The sequence below is a fragment of the Schistocerca cancellata genome, chromosome 7 (assembly GCF_023864275.1).
Source record: "Schistocerca cancellata isolate TAMUIC-IGC-003103 chromosome 7, iqSchCanc2.1, whole genome shotgun sequence".
Classification (NCBI taxonomy): Eukaryota; Metazoa; Arthropoda; class Insecta; order Orthoptera; family Acrididae; genus Schistocerca; species Schistocerca cancellata.
In genome coordinates, this window is record NC_064632.1 from 171,706,966 (window position 1) to 171,726,789 (window position 19,824).

General features: G+C 39.6%; 1 protein-coding gene across 1 annotated transcript in view; it reads left to right on the forward strand.

The window, feature by feature from the left end:
* The first annotated feature begins 8,010 nt into the window (after positions 1-8,010).
* Positions 8,011-19,824, forward strand: part of LOC126092555 (BSD domain-containing protein 1-like) — an 89,937-nt gene continuing 78,123 nt past the window's right edge. The window contains exons 1-2 of the mRNA XM_049908214.1: positions 8,011-8,160; positions 8,325-8,402. Of these exons, the coding sequence (XP_049764171.1) occupies positions 8,392-8,402 (11 nt within the window). The 5' untranslated portion in view covers positions 8,011-8,160; positions 8,325-8,391. The remainder of the gene's footprint in view (positions 8,161-8,324; positions 8,403-19,824) is intronic.

Sequence of the window (19,824 nt, forward strand, 5' to 3'; positions counted from 1 at the left end):
ACTACAGTCAGTGCTAATTATGAGGGAACAGGACCCAGACTGATATCAGGCTAAATTACACAGACAACAAGAAGCAATTTCAAAACACAACAATACCTTGGATTTCAAACCAATTGCAATGCCACAGCAGCCACATTGCAAAACAACTCTGGACAACAAGCCAGCACAAGTGTTGCCAACAACAGTCAACTGCAGGATAACGAGCCACAGACACATGAAGCCCTCCATCCTCCCCCCCCCCCCCCCCCACTGTAAACAATAACAGTGCAACAACTGGTATGGGTGCGCGGGCTCATCTTTGCTGATTACACACATGCTTCGTTAGCAGAGCATGGAACTGTCAACTTCTTACAAGTTCCTTACCTCCGACAGTGGCCCACAATAGATGCACAGGACTGCCCAATGAAATCAAGATGCCTACTGGTACACAATGAAAAGAAACACCAAAACAGTTTGGCTATTTCTACACCTGAGTCCCAACTCCACGTCTTTGATCACATGTCAAGGAAGCAGTTCTTGGTGGATTCAGGATCACCGGTCACCTTCATCCCAGGTAGAGCATCACTGGCTCACACACACAACTGATAGCAGGTAATAATACAACCACATGACAATTTGGAACTGTCAAATTAATGGTAAATCTTGGACTGGCAACAAAGTACACATGGCAGTTCATAATAGCATAAGAGTGTGAACCAACCTTAGGAGTGAATTCCTTCACCATTTTTACCTTGTGCCACAGCTAGTGACAAAAGTATTTAGGCAGACCAATTCAGGTGATACTGTATACGAATATGCTGATTGCACAGAAGAACTTCACACACCATATCTGCAAACTTTTACTCCAGCAGGCAATCTGAATCATGTACTATCAGACGCGATAAAGAGATACAAAGCAGTCAAGCACTAAAGAATTCTTCTATTCCAGGAGAATGCAAAACTTAAAACTTAGATACAGACATCAGAAGAAGAATTACACAAGGTGAAAAGATAGCTCACAAAACTATAATGCAAACAGCAACAGCCATACACTTCAGCATCAACAGCAAAATCATACATCACAGCAGCCAATTCAACAGCTGCATTTGAGCACACCACGCTGAGAGCAACAGCCACACTCCTCGAAGAACATTCAGGTCAGTCAGTGCAGTATTCAAAACGTGCAAGTGCCCCCATTGTGTGATACTCGTATCAAACAACCACTACACAGACAGAGGCCACAGTGGGGAGTCAAGTACAATACTTTGCATCATATACACACTGTACCCAAACTGTTGGTGCACTTTAAAGTGGTGCACTTAGTGCCAGGTAGACTGCACACAGCTAAAACTGTGACAGATAAGCAACTGTGTGCAGCAGTAGTGCAGCCATCAGACAGTTGGTGAGCCTCACCCACACATTTAGTACTGCAACAAGTCAGTTCTTATAGACTTCATGTTGACCGTTGGGCTCTGAATGCACAAACAAAACAATATATATCCAAACCCGATTATCTAAGACATTAAATCACTGGTATGTGCCATCATTTTCAGCATAATAGACTGCAAAAAAGCATGTCCGCAAATTCCTACAGCAAGTGAAGACATGCCGAAACAGGCTGTCATCACTCCGTTTGGATTCTATGAATTTTTGTTTATGTTGTATGGGTTAAAAAGTACTGCACAAGCATAGCAGCACTTCACTGACAAGCGTTTCATTATTCCAGTTTCCATTTTGCTTGTCTTATCTAGAGGACATCTTAGTTTTCTTGGCTTCCCTGCATGAAGATGAAGAACACCTCTGCAGGGTTTTTAATACTTTAGAGCAGCACAGCATGGTAATAAATGAATACAACTTGGAGTCGTTTTCTTAGGATGCCTATTAAATTAGGCAGGTGCCCACCCCATGCAGGAATGTACAGAACTTCTGCAAGCACTACCTAGACCTACCAATTACTAGGAACTGAGGAGATGTGTAGGGGCAGTGAACTTCCACAGGCATCATTTACCTCAGGCAGCAGCACTACTGGTACTGCTCACTGTGCCTCCCACAGGAGAAAAACAAACAGGGGAAACAACCACTGAAGTGGTCCCAAGCAATGCAATGCACTTCTGACAACATCAAGCTATGCTTACAACAGGTAGTCACATTAACACATCCCATACCTGATACTTTCTCTATCACAGCTGATGCAAGTGATACAGCCATCAGTGTGGTGCTACAGCAATTCATTGATGGCAAGCAACAACCACCACAGTTTTCATTCACATAAACACTCATGCACTCACAACACAAGTGGTCACCGTTCGATTGCGAGCTGTTAGCAGTATATGAAGCAGTATGCCACTTTAAGGCTGAAGTGGAAGGCAGATAGTTTACTGTCTTTACAGATCACTACACACAAGCAGAAGCAATAATAAACCCAGGCAGTGACTATTCACCCAGATGATTTCAACATCTTGACTACATCAATCAGTTCACAACAGATGTACAGCACATTGAGGGAGCCAAAAATGTGGTGGCCAATTGCTTGTTGTGAATCAATGCATTGTCCATATGCATACATTATGAGGAGCTTGCTGCAGCATAGGAACAAGGCCCACAAATTCAAGAGCTTTTGCACAATGTGACACCAGTCTCATGTTCACAGGCTCAGAGAAGCAGATTTGGTGTGACATTTCATGGGGCAGAGCCCATCTGTTTGCACCTTCGACTACGTGGAAATATGTCTTTGACTGCTTGCACCAACTGTCTCACACAAGGGAACAATCCTCAACGAAACTGGTGACAGACCATTTCAGGTGGCCAGAAGCAAAAAAGTGTGTGAAGTATGTCAGCAGTACAAAACAAGATGCCTCCCCAGCCCTAGGCCAGTTTGACATCCCTACAGGCAAACTACAACATGTTCACTTAAACTTGGCTGGGTCCCTTTTGGAATTAAATGATTAGAAATACATTCTCTGACTGATCAATTGCTGGGTAAAGGCAGCACCACTGGCAGGTATTACCACATAATCAATTAGCATTCGTACAGCTGTGGTTTCTAGATTTGGATGTCCGGGCATGATTACCACTGACCAGGGCCGTCTATCTGAGTCAGCCCTGCTCATGGAACTATGCAGGCTTTGTAGTGCCAGGCACTTTTGCACCACACCTACTACCCCCAAAGCAACAGGTTGGTAGAGGAATGTCGTCACACTCTTAAGGCAGCTTAATGCCACAGGGGATAATGGTGCAACACATTTCCTTGGGTGTCATACTTCAATGAGGACTTGCAGGCATCACTAGCTGAAGTCATTTACAATGAACCTTTGCATATTCCAGCAGAATTTGATGAACCCATCGGACCACCGAGCATGTCAGAGTAACCACAAGTAGTCAGCAGAGTAAGAAAATAGTCATCAGAGTACGAAAGCACATCGCATGGGCCCACAGACCACTGCCACAACCACACAGCATACCAAAAGTTTTTGTGCAAAAAGCCCTCGTGTATTGTGACTATGTGATATTAAAGAAACACACCATATGATTGATACAGCAACCCTCATATTCAAGGCCACACTAAGTTCTCCAAAGGGGAGACAACACATTTATCATTTTACTGCATGATGAGCCTACAACGGTCTCCGTTCATCATTTGAAACCAGCCTGGATCCTCAACAACAATCCACTCACACATTGGTCAGACACTGACAGACACTGTTGTGAACATGCCAGAGGAGCATCAACCCCCTTCACAGCACTGCATTGAACAAGAGGTGTTGCCTCTAGCTTCTGCCCATATGCATCCAGACGATAAACAGCAATTCTGTTTTGGCCAACCCAGCCATCCATAATGGATTACAGAATCACATTCTGGACTAAGTGAAGGCAATGGCAATGTGCTTTCCCCCACTGAATCATACTACATACTATGGAGCGGGGCGGGGGGGTAGCTCTGTTGGGACTGCAGACTGCAAAGCAGTCAGAAACATTGCAAATGTACAACCCCTGATGAAGTAACCCCTCATGTATCCCCCTGAGGTGGGTTAACACAGACGTTCTTTGCTTCCAGAAGTCTGGCTCTAACTATTGGCTTTTAAATACAGCTTTCAACTGGTGCAGTTTTCTTAGCAAGAAAATGTCATTTATCAACTGCTGTTTCCATTTGCTTACTTCTAATACCTTCCCTACAGTAATTGCTACAGAAGTAATCCATTGAATTATTGACCCATACCACTGATGTAATTTATAACAGAATTCTGGAAAATGTAATGTGATCTTGGAAACAGCTGAAATGCAGCTCCATATTCCACAATAGTTTATAAAATGAGTGTCACTATTTATTCATTTATACATTTTTTGGCTATGACAACTCACAACCAAACCGACACCTTCCAATTTCATCACTTCGAGCTATGCTATCAGTATGTCACCATGGTCGCAACTGATGGCGATGTCACTGCAGCTGTATCATGGACTTCTACATGCCCCACTTGTGTAATAAGATGTTTAACATGAAAACCCCCAGGTGAGTAATATGTTGCTTGGATGTAAGCTGATGCCAATTTTAAAAAATAAAATAACGAAATAATAATTTTCATCACCTGTTTTTTGCACAATGCACTCCATGTTTCCCCCACTCTCTTTTGTTGTCTGACAAAAAAACTGCTAGCAGTAATGTCTACATCTATATCGATATTCTGCAAACCACTGTGAAGTGCATGGCAGAGGGTACATCCCACTGTACCAGTTATTAAGGATTTTTCCTCTTTTGCTATTAATATTGTTCACAAAATCATTAATATACAACATGAACAGCAAGGGACCAATCACACTTCCCTGGGGTATGCCTGAAGTTACTTCTACATCTGTCAATGGCTCTCTGTCCAAGATAATATGCTGTGACCTCTCTACCAAGAAATCCTCAATCCAGTCACATATTTCGTCTGAAACCTCATATGATTTGTAAGTGTGGGTGTGGTACTGAGTCCAATGCTTTCCAGAAATCAAGAAATACTGCATCTACCTGACTGCCTTGATCCATGGCTCTCAGGATGTGATATGAGAACAGTGCGGGTTGGGTTTGACACGATTGTCTTCAAACTGAGAATGTGGTCTTTTAAGATTCTACAACAAATGGATGTCAAGGTAATTGAACAGTAGTTTTGTTGATCACTTCTACCAACATTCTTGTAGACAAGTGCAACCTGTGTTTTCTTCTAACTACTGGGTAGTTAACAAAGCTGCAAATTGAGTATAGAATCTGATGGGGAGTCTATCAGGTTCTAGGGCTTTGTTCAATTTTAACAATTTCAGCTGTTTCTCAACACCAGTGACACTACTATCTATTTCACTCATCTTTTCAGTGGTACAAGTATTAAGTTGGGGAATATTCCTGGGTTTTCCTTTGCAAAGAAACATTTGAAAACAGAGTTAAGTGTTTCTGCTTTTGCTTTGCTACTCTCAATTTCATTTCCAGTTTTGGCCGTCAGTGACTGGACACTAACTTTGGTGCTAGTAACAGCCTTCACATGTGACCAGAATTTCTTTGGGTTTTGTGAAAGATCATTTGATAATATTCTGCAATGATTGTCATTGAAGGTTTCATGCACTGCTCTCTTGACTGCCAAACACATTTCATTCGGTACATCTCTGTCTAAAGCCCTGTGCTTTGTTTTATACCTATTATGTAGTAGTTTCTGTTTCTTTAGAGTGACTGTATACCATTGAGAATCTCTCCCTGAGGGGAGGTCTGTCCTACTAGGTACATGTCTATCCAGTGGATGGCCAACTATTCTTTTAAACTTGAGCCATACTTCCCCTGCATGCTTCTGTCCTGCACTAAAAGTTCCAAGTTCCTCATTGAGGTATGACACTATTCTTTCTCTGTCTAGTTTGCTGAACATACAAATATTTCTGCTCATTTTAGTTGCCCTTTGGGTCTTTGTATTGATTGGTGCTAAAACTAACTCATGGTCACTGATACCAGAGTCAATGTGAACATGCTCAAAGAGGTCAGGTTGGTTTGTTGCCATTAATTCTAATAAATTTCCATCATGAGAGGAGTTCTATGTAGTTTTCCGAGTTGGCATTTAGTAACATCTCACAGGAAGTCGTGTCATGCCTAACACTATCAAAACTATATTTACCACAACTGATTGTTGGATGATTACAGTATCATTAGGAAACTTATGTACAAGCAAACCGAGGTTATCCCTAAGTTTTTCAGTTACACTAGGAGGAGAATATGGTGGTCAATACAAGGGCCCTGTTATAATTTTTCACCTGCCTTTAATCCTTAATTTGCCCAATCAATATCACGTGCAGCTTCAATTTCTATCTTGGTGGATTTGAGCTGCTTCTCTACTGCAACAAACACATCACCTTCATTTCCCATTTCCCTATCCTTTTGGTATACACTTAAATTTTCCTCAAAGATTTCACTACTGTTAACTTTAGATTTTACCTGTTTTCCCTGCCTAATATTATGCAAGCTTTAGTGCTTTTTATGAGCACTTCAAACTCTGGCTTTTGTTGCAAATGCTTCAGCAGTTCACCACAGGGGTTTTGATACACTCTCATCTGCAGGAGTGCAGGAGGCATTTCTTTGGATGTTACACTGATGCTTCTGGGTTTCCCACAGCTATAATTATCTGGATTGGATGGAGAGTTGCCTAACCTAAAAAAAAAAAAAAAACTTTTGTGCCCCTCACACACAGTCAGCTACTTCAGTAGCTGCCTCTGATATGTAGTGCAAATTTCCCATTTAGGGAGGCCCTACAACTCTCAACATTATGTCATAAGCCTAAGAAGTCACAGCATAGCTTGTCACAGAACCCTCAGGGGCTCTTGTTCAAGTCTTCCACTCAACTAAGAAACAGGTGGCCACAGCCTGTGCTGTGAACAATGCTGCAGGCAGTAAACTTCATTGAAAGTCCTTGAGCAAGGCTGGTATTTTCAACCCTCTCTGCTAGTCACTGGAATGGTCTTAGTATGACCCCATAGCCTCTACAACAGGCATCATTTGTTCCAATGACTGCCAGAATAGCCTCTTCAGCATGCTGAATGAGGTCTCCAGGCATACACACTGAGCGTACCTGGTGTTCTGTGCCATCCCTTGCTGCCATATCCCAAGGATACCAGTATTTGTAATACGACTTAACTGTCGATTATTAATAGACCTCTACCATTTTGTGTTTGCATCCTCTTGGCATGGTACAAATCATGTTTCCTCAGAACAGGTGAACAAAGTTCCACTGGCTTAGTTAAAGTTCCAGTGAAAGACAACGTCGTCCCTGTCAAAACTGTACAGGACCCCTAGACCCAGCATGCTTGATAACTAGGAAAATAGTATTCTTTTATATAGAAATTCTTTTGGTATGCACGCACGCGACATTTTAACATGCTGTTCTACTTCTGGGCTATTACATATTCCATATTTAACTCCCGGTATATGAAGTGACACATCATTTACGGGAAGTCATCAGCGAACGCGCGAAACAATCATTTCCTCCAGTTGTGATTCTGTAACTTAAGTTGCTTCCATTGTCGGCTAAGTTAATTGTTTACGGTAGGTATAAGGGAAATCTGATGCGTATACGATGCAAAGAATGATGATAAATTGTACGACCGTGTACATTATTGACGAACCATTTACAACTGCATTTGAAGTTGATCTTAAAATCGCTTATCCAAATTTCTATAGACACAGTCTGCACATATAGTGAAAACGTAACCAATGTGAAAGCCGTCGGTTAAGAATACGATCAAACAGCTCAAAATTGCATCAATAATATCACGATCATCTCCAAAAAAAGGGATTCAAATTCTGAAATTTTTATGTACGATATTTGCTCCGATCACTTCGCTGTGCCCTTCTCTGAGACATTGGTTTACTGTTAACAGCAGAGCAGGTCATTACGTTTGGAAAAGTAAATTTGCGGTATGGTCGATCATTAAAGTCGTGTACAACATTATATACGAGAATGATAATGAATATATACGAAAAATAAGTTGCAAACACTGTCCCATTTCGTCGTATGTTTTTTATTGACATTTGTAGTTGAAGAAGCTCACTACCAGGTGGCAGTATAGAAAGTAGTTCGTTGATGATGTGTGGTACATCTGTTTCGTCAAACAAAACAAGATAAATACAGTGCAGTTTGTTGTCATTCTTACACGGAACAACTAGAAATGCGGGTATAGTTTTCAGTCTTGTTGTTCATACTTTGTATTCTGTCGAAAAGTTATTTGACGATATGTTTGGAGCTACGTCATATGGATATGACAAGAGCATTCGTAAACATTAAAATTGCTGAAAGTGTGAAAGCTTACAAAAATTAACGTCTTCTGTTATTTAACAGGTAGACAGATCGGACTAGCCGATGAGCTCCTGGTTCGTCTGAGAGCCTTAACATCGCAAGTTCTACAATGGCAGAAGGGTAACCAATACATTTTGAAAGCTTATCAACATTCGCCAGTGTGCATCGGGTTACTCGTTTCAAAACCAATAATATTTACAGTCAGATATTAATGTTTATTACAGTGTACATTTTATAGATGGATTCTGAATGTTGCTGATAGCACTAACTTTTTATAGTAGTGTGATTTCGCCATCCTTTGTAACATTTTATGACGATGTTATTGCTACGAATTTGAATGACAGTGCTGTCCATTTCGTGCCCGTCACTGTTTTGTGTGTGTGTGTGTGTGTGTGTGTGTGTGTGTGTGTGTCTTTTTAAGAAAAAGAAACGTTATGTGCAATAAGGTCGACAGAATTGATTTTGGTTGTTGGTTCCCACCTCCCCTTCTCCTTTTGCTTCAGATTCTCATCTTCACGCACATTATGTAGAATATATTATTTTTTACACTCTTTATTCTGTAGGACATAAGGAGGTGAACATGATAGAGCCACAATAATTAAAATGTCTATAATGTACCATTCCATGACGTAAGTGGCAATTATTTCTGTTTTTATTGTTGTGAGAGGTGGAGGGAAACAGAGAAATGTGACATGTTTATTATTATTTTTCTGAGAAAATGATAAACGGCAACAGTCATAGGTAGATATGAATGTCATGTAAGTTAGTAGTGTTATTTGGAGTGTGTATTTCTTACCTTTCCCAAGCCTTAGAGTCATCTTGCTCATCTCTCTGCAGAGCACCCAATGTTTAATGCCGGCAGTAAACAATAGGATGACTTTGCATTTGTTGCTTCGACAAAAGTATTATCAGGTGCAAGAATTGTATTGTCTCTCACAAAAGTCTTCTTTTTCAACTCTGCCACTAAATCAATGTACAGGTCCTAAAGTAAGCCATATCATCACTCATCGAGATTTAATAAACACTTCTGAAACCATAATGAAAGGCAGATTTTATAAGTTAAACCTATAGGCATGCTTTTTCTGTTGCACCCATGGTTATTGAAGAGGGCATTAATTGGTTCTAGAAGTCTTGCTAAGTCCACCTCATAGCCATATCTGGGTGTAATATGCAGAATTGTCAAAATTGCTCTCCAAGATGTTTGAGGGAGAAGTCCTATCATTTGTTAATATAAAAATTCATGTAACCAATTTTTATTAGGTCACTCTTTTCCTTTTGCTGTTGCAGCTATACGTAATTTTTTTCTGTTGGCGTTCTTATTTCCAGACAAAAGTAGGGCATTATTTAATTACCACTGTTCACCCATGAATTTGCAATAGTGAGCAGTTGGAGAATGTAGATTCTGAAAGAATCAGTTTACTGGCCATTATTTGTGTTTGAACTCTCTCTCAACAGTGTAACTATAAGTATTTCTGTTTTATACGACACATTAATTTGATTTAAATATCAGTTGTCAAGATTTATTTATGTAACTCTTGTTCACAACTTTGTAAAGTTACTTTCTTGTGTTTCTCACCACAACACAGTATGTTCACATTTCTCAGATTTCATTAACATTTTTCAGTTAAGTTATGAAACAATTGAAATGTCACAGAAAGTGGGAGAGCTAAACATGACTTGGTGTGACATGTAAATATGACTTGGTGTGACATGGGTCACCAACATCATACAAAATCTCTCTCTCTCTCTCTCTCTCTCTCTCTCTCTCTCTCTCTCTCTCTCTCTCTCCACCTCCACACACACACACACACACACACACACACACACACACACACACACACACACACATAGACTTCACATATCACAGAGTACAACAAACATAAATAAGAATGTATGTCCCTCAGTGCAGCGGGGTCAGTTCTGTGTCTCCATTTGACATGAATTTGCACTGTCAGGGTGGAAATCCGTATGGAGGATATCGAGCCGCTGTCGTCTCAGTCTCCCATTAGATTGTTTACCATACACTTTCAACGAAAACCCTTATTTTGTTGTTATATCTTGGTCTGCTCGAAGTACATATCCATGCCGCAGCAGACTGTTCTTGCTCGTCTTCTCAACAACAGGTGCCACTCCATACTATCTGCAGATTTCACCATTGGTCATGTGACCATGACTATCAGGTCAGATGTACACCGAAGCATTTCAATTTCCATTGTAGCAAGTCATTGGTCCGGTTCTGTTGTTGCCGTCAGACACTCTGCACTGTACTAGGCAAAGGGGTGGATTGTAGAGCGGTGTATTTCCAACTTGAGTTGGTCAGGGACTTTCATATCCTAATCACACCAGCCATTGTCCACCATTTAAGTTACACATTGTTAATGTGGTTTGTGATGTCAGGAATGGGGAATTTGTCAGTAATGATTTTTGAGCCATGGTACTTGAAGTTTGTCTTTGCAAAGTTAATACTATCTGTCTTGACAGTGTCCTTATTATTTACATATGTTGTTTGGGTATTTAGTTTTATTTGTTTTGAGGGATAGACCAGAGTGTTCAAGGTGGTTATTCCATGTTTGAACATGTCACTGAAGGTCATTCTTGTTTTCAATAGTTGGTAGAGCATCATCGGCATACAGCATGGGCCGATACTGAGGAGAACCTCTTAATGTTCTGTTCGCCCAGAATACATTAAAACTTGAGGCTGAATTGTATATTTTTGTTGTATCAGTATCAGGTCTCACATTGCCATTCCTAAACAGATTTAGATTGATAACCACACTGAAAAGAGAGATTAGAGTTTCACCTCCGTCATGATTAGAGACAGCTCACAAATTCAGAGGGTACATGCTTGGGAGAGGATATCGGAAGTGCTATTCAAAGGAACGATCCCAGCGTTTGACTTAATTAGTTTCAGAAAACGTGATGGCTGGACAGTAACAGTCTAGTGTCTCAACTACTGAGCCATCTGGTGGTGCAAAAGCATGCATTTCTGCAGGCAATTCAGAGGCAGGCTTCTAGATTTGTTATTGGTAGGTTTGAACAAAAAGCAAGTGTTAAGGATTTGCTCTGGGAACTCGGATGGGAATCCCTGGAGGGAAGGCAATGATCTTTTCAATGAACACTGTTGAGAAAATTTAGAAAACCAGAATTTAAAACTTGCTTCAGAATGATCCTACTGCCGCCAACAACAAACATTTTGCATAAGGACCACGAAGATAAGACACGAGAAATTGGGGCTCATATGGAGACATATGGGCAGTCGTTTTTCCCTCACTTCATCTGCAAGTGGAACAAGAGAGAGAACAACTAGTAGTGGTACAGTGTACTCCTTGTCACGCACTGTATGGATGTAAACGTAGATGTAGATGTAAATGTAGATGTAGATTTCAGCTCAGAAATTATTCTCTGGGGAGAGTTTACTTTGTAGATGTAGTACAGCTTTTCATAGTTATCTATGTAGAATATGGATTGTAGTTGAGCAGAACAGTATAAAAGTTTGCTTGAGCAGACAAATAAACATGTATTATTTAAAATGCATATTGGTGAATTGCTGCCCATTAAGCGCCGTAGGCTAGTTGAAGAAAAATTCATATTGTGTCCCACAGCAGGCATTGCAAATTCAGTCTTGAGATGCATTTATTCAGTCCCACATTGACATTGTGCTCCTTAAACCTCAAGATAGATGATAGCATTCTTGGATGTGAAATGTGCTGCACATTAACTAGCAGAATCAGCCACTGCAGGTTCATTATGAAAAGTTTTGTGCTAACATCAAACTATGAATAATGCTAATCTGCTGATTATGTAAGCAGAAAACTCACTTTTCCATTGATGCCAAGGAATGCGATTAGGAGTATTCTTTTGATCTGACCTCGTCTACACATTGTGAAAAGTAGAAATACAAATATGTGTTGAAACACCAGAGAAAATGTGAACAGCAGGATACACAGATATATGTCTGTCTGCTAACACCATGCAGTAATGCTGCTCAGGTACTGCTGGAGTACTGGGTATTCTTCCTGTTTTGCTGTCCCTTGTTAATAGGCATCGTTAAGCAGAAATTGAACTAGAGTATCTGTAACCATGCTATTGAATGGAAACATAAAATTCCACTTCAGATAATGTATTGACTGTAACAAGAAACAAATATACTTTTTTTTTTTGCGCTGCTTGTTACGTGGAATAGGCGTACATGGTGAGCAAAATTTGTTTCAGTTGAATGTATGACTGCATGTAGACATTAGACACAGAGAAGGGCAGTGCAAATGGTTACAGATTTGTTTAATCCAAGGAAGAGTGTCACTGAAGGAACTGAACTGGAAGACTACTGAAGAAGATGTAAACTATCTGGAGAAAGTCTATTAACAAAGTTTCAAGAACCAGCTTTAAATGATTACTCTAGGAATATACTAAAACCCCCTAATATCACTCCGATAGGGATCGTGAAGATAAGATGAGAATTATTGCTGCATGCACAGTGGCATTAAGTCATTCTTTCCGCACTTCATACGTGAATGGAACAGGAAGAATTGCTAGTAACTGGTACAATGGGACGTACCCTCTGCCATGCGCCACACGGTAGTTTGCAGAGTATACACATGGAAACCAAAATTACCTATATCTGCTGAAACATCAGAAAAAAAATGCACTCCCTTGGGGGGGGGGGGGGGGTTACAATAAAATCACACTTCTGTCCCTCTTACAGGAATCAGGATCAGTGTATGAAGAAGCTTCCTCAAGAAATTGGAATTTTAAGCAAAAAGTGTGTGTTTAGGCACTTCTACAAAAAATAAAAGTTGATTGCACACTGTTGCCACTGCAGAGCGAACCTATGTACTTCATTTTGTTTAACAATCTTTACAAGATTTTTAACCACACCTGTGGTAACAGTGTATGTCTAATTATTTCCTTCTAAGCTTCTCTGTTCTTCCATGACTCTTCTGAAATATTGTTCTTTCTTATTAATGACTGAATCTCCTGAATCCACGCAACTGCTCGCCATTAAAATCGCAACTCCATGAAGTCAACATGCAGCAATTATCAAATTGGCATGAAGTGTACTTCGTGCCTGTATATGCAAAAGCTTAACATTTGAGCATAATTGTACATCTAAAGTACCATCTACAGTCTCTGTGTAAGGGAAGTTTTCACAGTGGGTTTCTCATTCACAGGTAACATTTGGATGTTGTTTGTTTGGTGGAAGATCGTCTTGTGCTTAGAGTTAGAAGGAGAAATGACTACAAAGCATGTGTCAGAATTCAGTAGGATTTGAACTTGTTTGCAGCAAGACGATCCAAATGGATTGTGTAAACATATGTTGAGCATTACGGTCTGCAAGTGGTGACCATTGTTGAGACTTCCCTTAATGTGACAGCGGAGAGAGGTGTGCTGACAGCGGTGTGCTCAATGACAGCTCTGAACACAGGAGTGACATGATGTCATCTTTTCAGACAGTCCCAGTTCTGTGTACAAAATTTCAATGGACATATCTGTCTGTGGAGGCTCCAAGGAGAATGTGCATTGCTAGATTGCTTTCATCATCATTATACGAGCCCAGCACTAGGGACAGGGAAAACCAACCAGTTAAAACTGATAGTGCTATTTTAGTTCTGAATAATGGTGTTTTTTTGTTTTTTACTGATAACTGAGTTAAAAAAACCAGCATATTATCAATTAACCATAGCAGCAATGCCAAAATTTTCATTTTTAAATAAACCTTTTTTTTTTTTTTTTAAATTTTATTCATAAAATCTGCATCGGTGAGAAATATAATGTAATTATAGAAAATAGTGAAAGCCATTAGTGCTGTTTTAATAACAATGCTGACAGAAATGAGCAACAAACACCCGTTACAAGAATTGCTAAGCATTGCTGACACAAGAAAGTCCCAGTTGCCGTGTGTCATGGCCTAAGGTACGCGTGTACTGATTCTGAGTGTCGGGGATTTGACAGTTTGTTGGTAGGTTTGTGGAAGTATGTGGTATTAGATGTCTATGCACAAATCATGTGGTTCGCATCAATAACGGATCACTGGTGTGCGTATGTGGTGATGGTGCCTGATAGGAACCCAGATGGATTCCATAGGATTTACATATTGTGAATTTGGTCACTTTTATATTGCTGGAATATAACATCGCCATCGGGGAAGACATCGAGCACAAATGGATGCAGTGGTTTGCAGCTGTCAGCATGTCTTTGATTACTACCACAGGTTCCATTCAAATGCAGGATAATGACTCCCATAGTACAATACTGCTCCCACCATTGTGTGTCCAAGAGCGCAATGCATGTTTCAAGCCGCCGTTCACTTCGATGATTTTGGAGATGACCATTGACGTAGTGTAGCAAAAACGTGATTCACTAGCAAGGCTGACAAGTTTCCATTGATCGACAGTCAAATCCCAGTGGTCCCGTGCCAACTGCAGTAACAATTGATGACGATGGATCAACATGTGAAAACATAGGGGTGGTCTGCTGTGGAGTTCCATGTTCAACAATGTACAATGAACAGTGTGCTCAAAAGACTTGTGCTTGCACCAACATTGTGCCCCGTTGGCAGAGATGCCACAGATCACTATCTATCCTACTTTACAGGGCAGACAAAACTCCAAACCACATGTTCTGTGAAAAGTCATGGATGCCCAACCATTTAGAGCCTAGTGGTAGCTTGACTGTCCTCCTATCTCATTCCGTAGATGCTCACAACAGTAGCATGTGAATGGTTGACCAGCTTTGCCATTTTCGAGATACTAGTTTGCAGGTTCTTTGTAATAATAATAATAACAATAATTCCCGTGGAGGCCCGGGAAAAGAATAGGCCTCCGGTATGTTCTGCCAGTTGTAAAGGCGACGAAAAGAACAAACCACTAATAGGGCTAACCCCCCTTTTAGTGTGATTACTTGCTTCAGGACAGAACTAAAGTAGCCTCGGACAAGCGCTGTCACGGTCGGGGACGACGCTTGAACCCTATGCCCGCCCACAATGGTAACGACACTGCTAGCCAACTGGAAAATGATTTAAATCCAAATAGAGGTGTTTTGCAGGATATGCTTCCTGCAACCACCCTAGAAGGAAAGCAAAGACAGAGGATGAGATGGTCAGATGAAGTTAATCGACACCTCATGTTCTGTTATTACCAAGCAACAAACCTAGGAACCAACACAACTGGATACAGATCACAAGTATACACAACATTTATTACCAGATACCCGGAATTAAAATTTTTAACAGAACAACGACTAGCTGATCAGATCCGTGTAATAATAAAAAATAACAGGATACCCCAGTCAGAATTAGAAAACATCAAACAACAAATACTGGAACAAAATAATGTGCAATCAGAAGAAGAAGAAAATACAGTAATGGACTCAAACATCCCAGAGCAAACAAACAAAGACCAACACGCATCAATTAAACAATCAGAGGAAAACGAAATCTTAAGACAGCCACCAGAACAAGCACAAATAGAACACGAAGAGACACACGTGTTAGATATAGAAGAGAAATTTCAGCTGACATATATAGAATACAAAGACACAAATACAGACATTAGACCATTCTTGCATAGACCGCCAAATAACCCACAGGTCGAAACAACAATAAAAACTATCAACACAATCATACACAACAAAATAAATTAAAATACAACTATGGAAGAGTTACAACTACTGGTTTATATAGGAGCACTCACTACACTAAATATACACACCAGGCAGAGATCAGAACAAACCAACACACACAAGAAACCCACAAAACCAGCATGGCAACACAGGCTTCAGATCAGAATAGAAAAACTGAGAAAAGACATCGGACAGCTAACACAATTTATAAGAAATGAAATATCAGACAAAAAACGAAAAAGGTTAGGTAAAATCTCACAACAAGAAGCAATAGAGCAATTAATTGAAAAGAAGCAGAAATTACAAGCATTGGCCAAACAACTTAGAAGATACAAAAAAAGTGAAAATAGAAGGAAACAAAACCAAACATTCAACACAAACCAAAAGAGATTTTACCAAACAATAGATAACACACACATTGAAATAGACAATCCACCAAACATAACAGAAATGGAACACTTCTGGAGCAACATATGGTCAAACCCGGTACAACATAACAGGCATGCACGGTGGATACAAGCAGAAACAGACTCATACAAGATGATACCACAAATGCCTGAAGTGATAATTTTGCAACATGAAGTCACCCGAGCAATTAATTCTACACACAATTGGAAAGTCCCTGGAAATGATAAAACAGCAAATTACTGGCTAAAGAAGTTCACCTCAACACATTCACATCTAACTAAATTACTTAACATATCTAAAAAGAAAGATGATGAGACTTACCAAACAAAAGCGCTGGCAGGTCGATAGACACACAAACATACACACAAAATTCAAGCTTTTGCAACAAACGGTTGCTTCGTCAGGAAAGAGGGAAGGAGAGGAAAAGACAAAAGGATGTGGGTTTTAAGGGAGAGGGTAAGGAGTCATTCCAATCCCGGGAGCGGAAAGACTTACCTTAGGGGGAAAAAAGGACAGGTATACACTATATACACACACACATATCCATCCGCATATACACAGACACAAGCAGACATTTGTCTTTACAAATGTCTGCTTGTGTCTGTGTATATGCGGATGTGTGTGTGTGTGTGTGTGTGTGTGTGTGTGTGTGTGTGTGTGTGTGTGTGTGTGTGTGTGTGTGCGCGCGCGCGAGTGTATACCTGTCCTTTTTTCCCCCCTAAGGTAAGTCTTTCCGCTCCCGGGATTGGAATGACTCCTTACCCTCTCCCTTAAAGCCCACATCGTTTCATCTTTCCCTCTCCTTCCCTCTTTCTTGACGAAGCAATCGTGGGTTGCAAAAGCTTGAATTTTGTGTGTATGTTTGTGTGTCTATCGACCTGCCAGCGCTTTTGTTTGGTAAGTCTCATCATCTTTCTTTTTAGATATATTTTTCCACTTGGAATGTTTTAGATATATTTTTTCCACGTGGAATGTTTCCCTCTATTATATTCATAAATTATTTAACAGTTACATTGCAGACCCATACACATTCCCTGATACACTTGCACATGAAATAACCTATCTGAAACCTAAAGATCAAGCAGACACAGCAAACCCAGCTAAATATTGCACCATAACATGCCTACCAACAATCTACAAAATATTAACTTCAGTCATTACACAGAAATTAATGACACATACAACACAGAACAAAATTATAAATGAAGAACAAAAAGGTTGCTGCAAAGGAGCACGAGGATGTAAAGAGCAACTGATAATAGATGCAGAGGTGACATATCAAGCTAAAACTAAACAAAGGTCGCTACACTACGCATACATTGATTACCAAAAAGCCTTTGATAGTGTACCCCACTCATGGTTACTACAGATATTGGAAATATACAAAGTAGATCCTAAATTGATACAGTTTCTAAACATAGTAATGAAAAACTGGAAAACCACACTTAATATCCAAACAAATTCAGATAACATCACATCACAGCCAATACAGATTAAGTGTGGAATATACCAAGGAGACTCATTAAGTCCTTTCTGGTTCTGTCTTGCTCTGAACCCACTATCCAACATGCTAAATAATACAAATTATGGATATAATATTACTGGAACATACCCACACAAAATCACACATTTGCTTTACATGGATGATCTAAAACTACTGGCAGCAACCAATCAACAACTCAACCAATTACTAAAGATAACAGAAGTATTCAACAATGATATAAATATGGCTTTTGGAACAGACAAATGTAAGAAAAATAGCATAGTCAAGGGAAAACACACTAAACAAGAAGATTACATATTGAATAACCACAGTGACTCCATAGAAGCGATGGAAAAAACAGATGCCTATAAATATCTAGGATACAGACAAAAAATAGGAATAGATAATACAAATATTAAAGAAGAACTAAAAGAAAAATATAGACAAAGACTAACAAAAATACTGAAAACAGAATTGACAGCAAGAAACAAGACAAAAGCTATAAATACTTATGTTATACCAATATTGACCTACTCATTTGGAGTAGTGAAATGGAGTAACACAGAGCTGGAAGCACTCAATACACTTACACGTTCACAATGCCACAAATATAGAATACATCACATACATTCAGCAACAGAAAGATTCACATTAAGCAGAAAGGAAGGAGGAAGGGGATTCATCGACATAAAAAACCTACATTATGGACAGGTAGACAATTTAAGAAAATTCTTTCTAGAACGAGCAGAAACTAGCAAAATACACAAAGCAATCACTCATATAAATACATCGGCTACACCATTGCAATTTCATTACCACTTCTACAACCCTTTAGATCACATAACATCAACAGATACGAAGAAAGTAAATTGGAAAAAGAAAACACTACATGGCAAGCACCCGTATCATCTAACACAGCCACACATAGATCAAGACGCATCCAACACATGGCTAAGAAAAGGCAATATATACAGTGAGACGGAAGGATTCATGATTGCAATACAGGATCAAACAATAAACACCAGATATTACAGCAAGCATATTATTAAAGATCCCAATACCACAACAGATAAATGCAGACTTTGCAAACAACAAATAGAAACAGTAGATCACATCACAAGTGGATGTACAATACTAGCAAATACAGAATACCCCAGAAGACATGACAATGTAGCAAAAATAATACATCAACAGCTTGCCTTACAACATAAACTTATAAAACAACACGTTCCCACATACAAGTATGCACCACAAAATGTACTGGAGAATGATGAATACAAATTATACTGGAACAGAACCATTATAACAGATAAAACAACACCACATAACAAACCTGACATCATACTCACCAATAAAAAGAAGAAATTAACACAACTAATCGAAATATCCATACCCAATACAACAAATATACAAAAGAAAACAGGAGAAAAAATTGAAAAATACATCCAACTGGCTGAGGAAGTCAAGGACATGTGGCATCAGGATAAAGTTGACATTATACCAATTATACTATCAACTACAGGAGTCATACCACACAATATCCACTAGTACATCAACACAATACAGCTACATCCAAACTTATATATACAATGTAATTATTGATACATGTTCAATTACCCGAAAGTTCCTAAATGCAATATAACATATACCGTACTGTTAAAAGGAAGTGACGCTTGATCAAGGTCCGCGTCACTTCCCATTTTTAACCAGACTTAACGTCTGAGAAAGTAAAGAAATAATAATAATAATCTCCCCTTTGTCAAAGACGCTTATCTAAATGATTTTCCCCATTTGCAGCCCATCTCTTCGTTAGGGTGATCCCCCATCCATATCTGCTCCACTTGGACACTTTCGTTACTGCATCATGTGCCCGCAATGCCACCAGATGGCATCCAATGTCAGAATGGGCAGTGGTCATAATGTTTTGGCTGATCAGTGTGTGTATCTTGAAACTGAGAGAGTCAGAATTGTTCAATCTTTGTTCAGTTTCTACATTAATTACAGAAAATAATAAGAATAAAAAACAAAAATAAT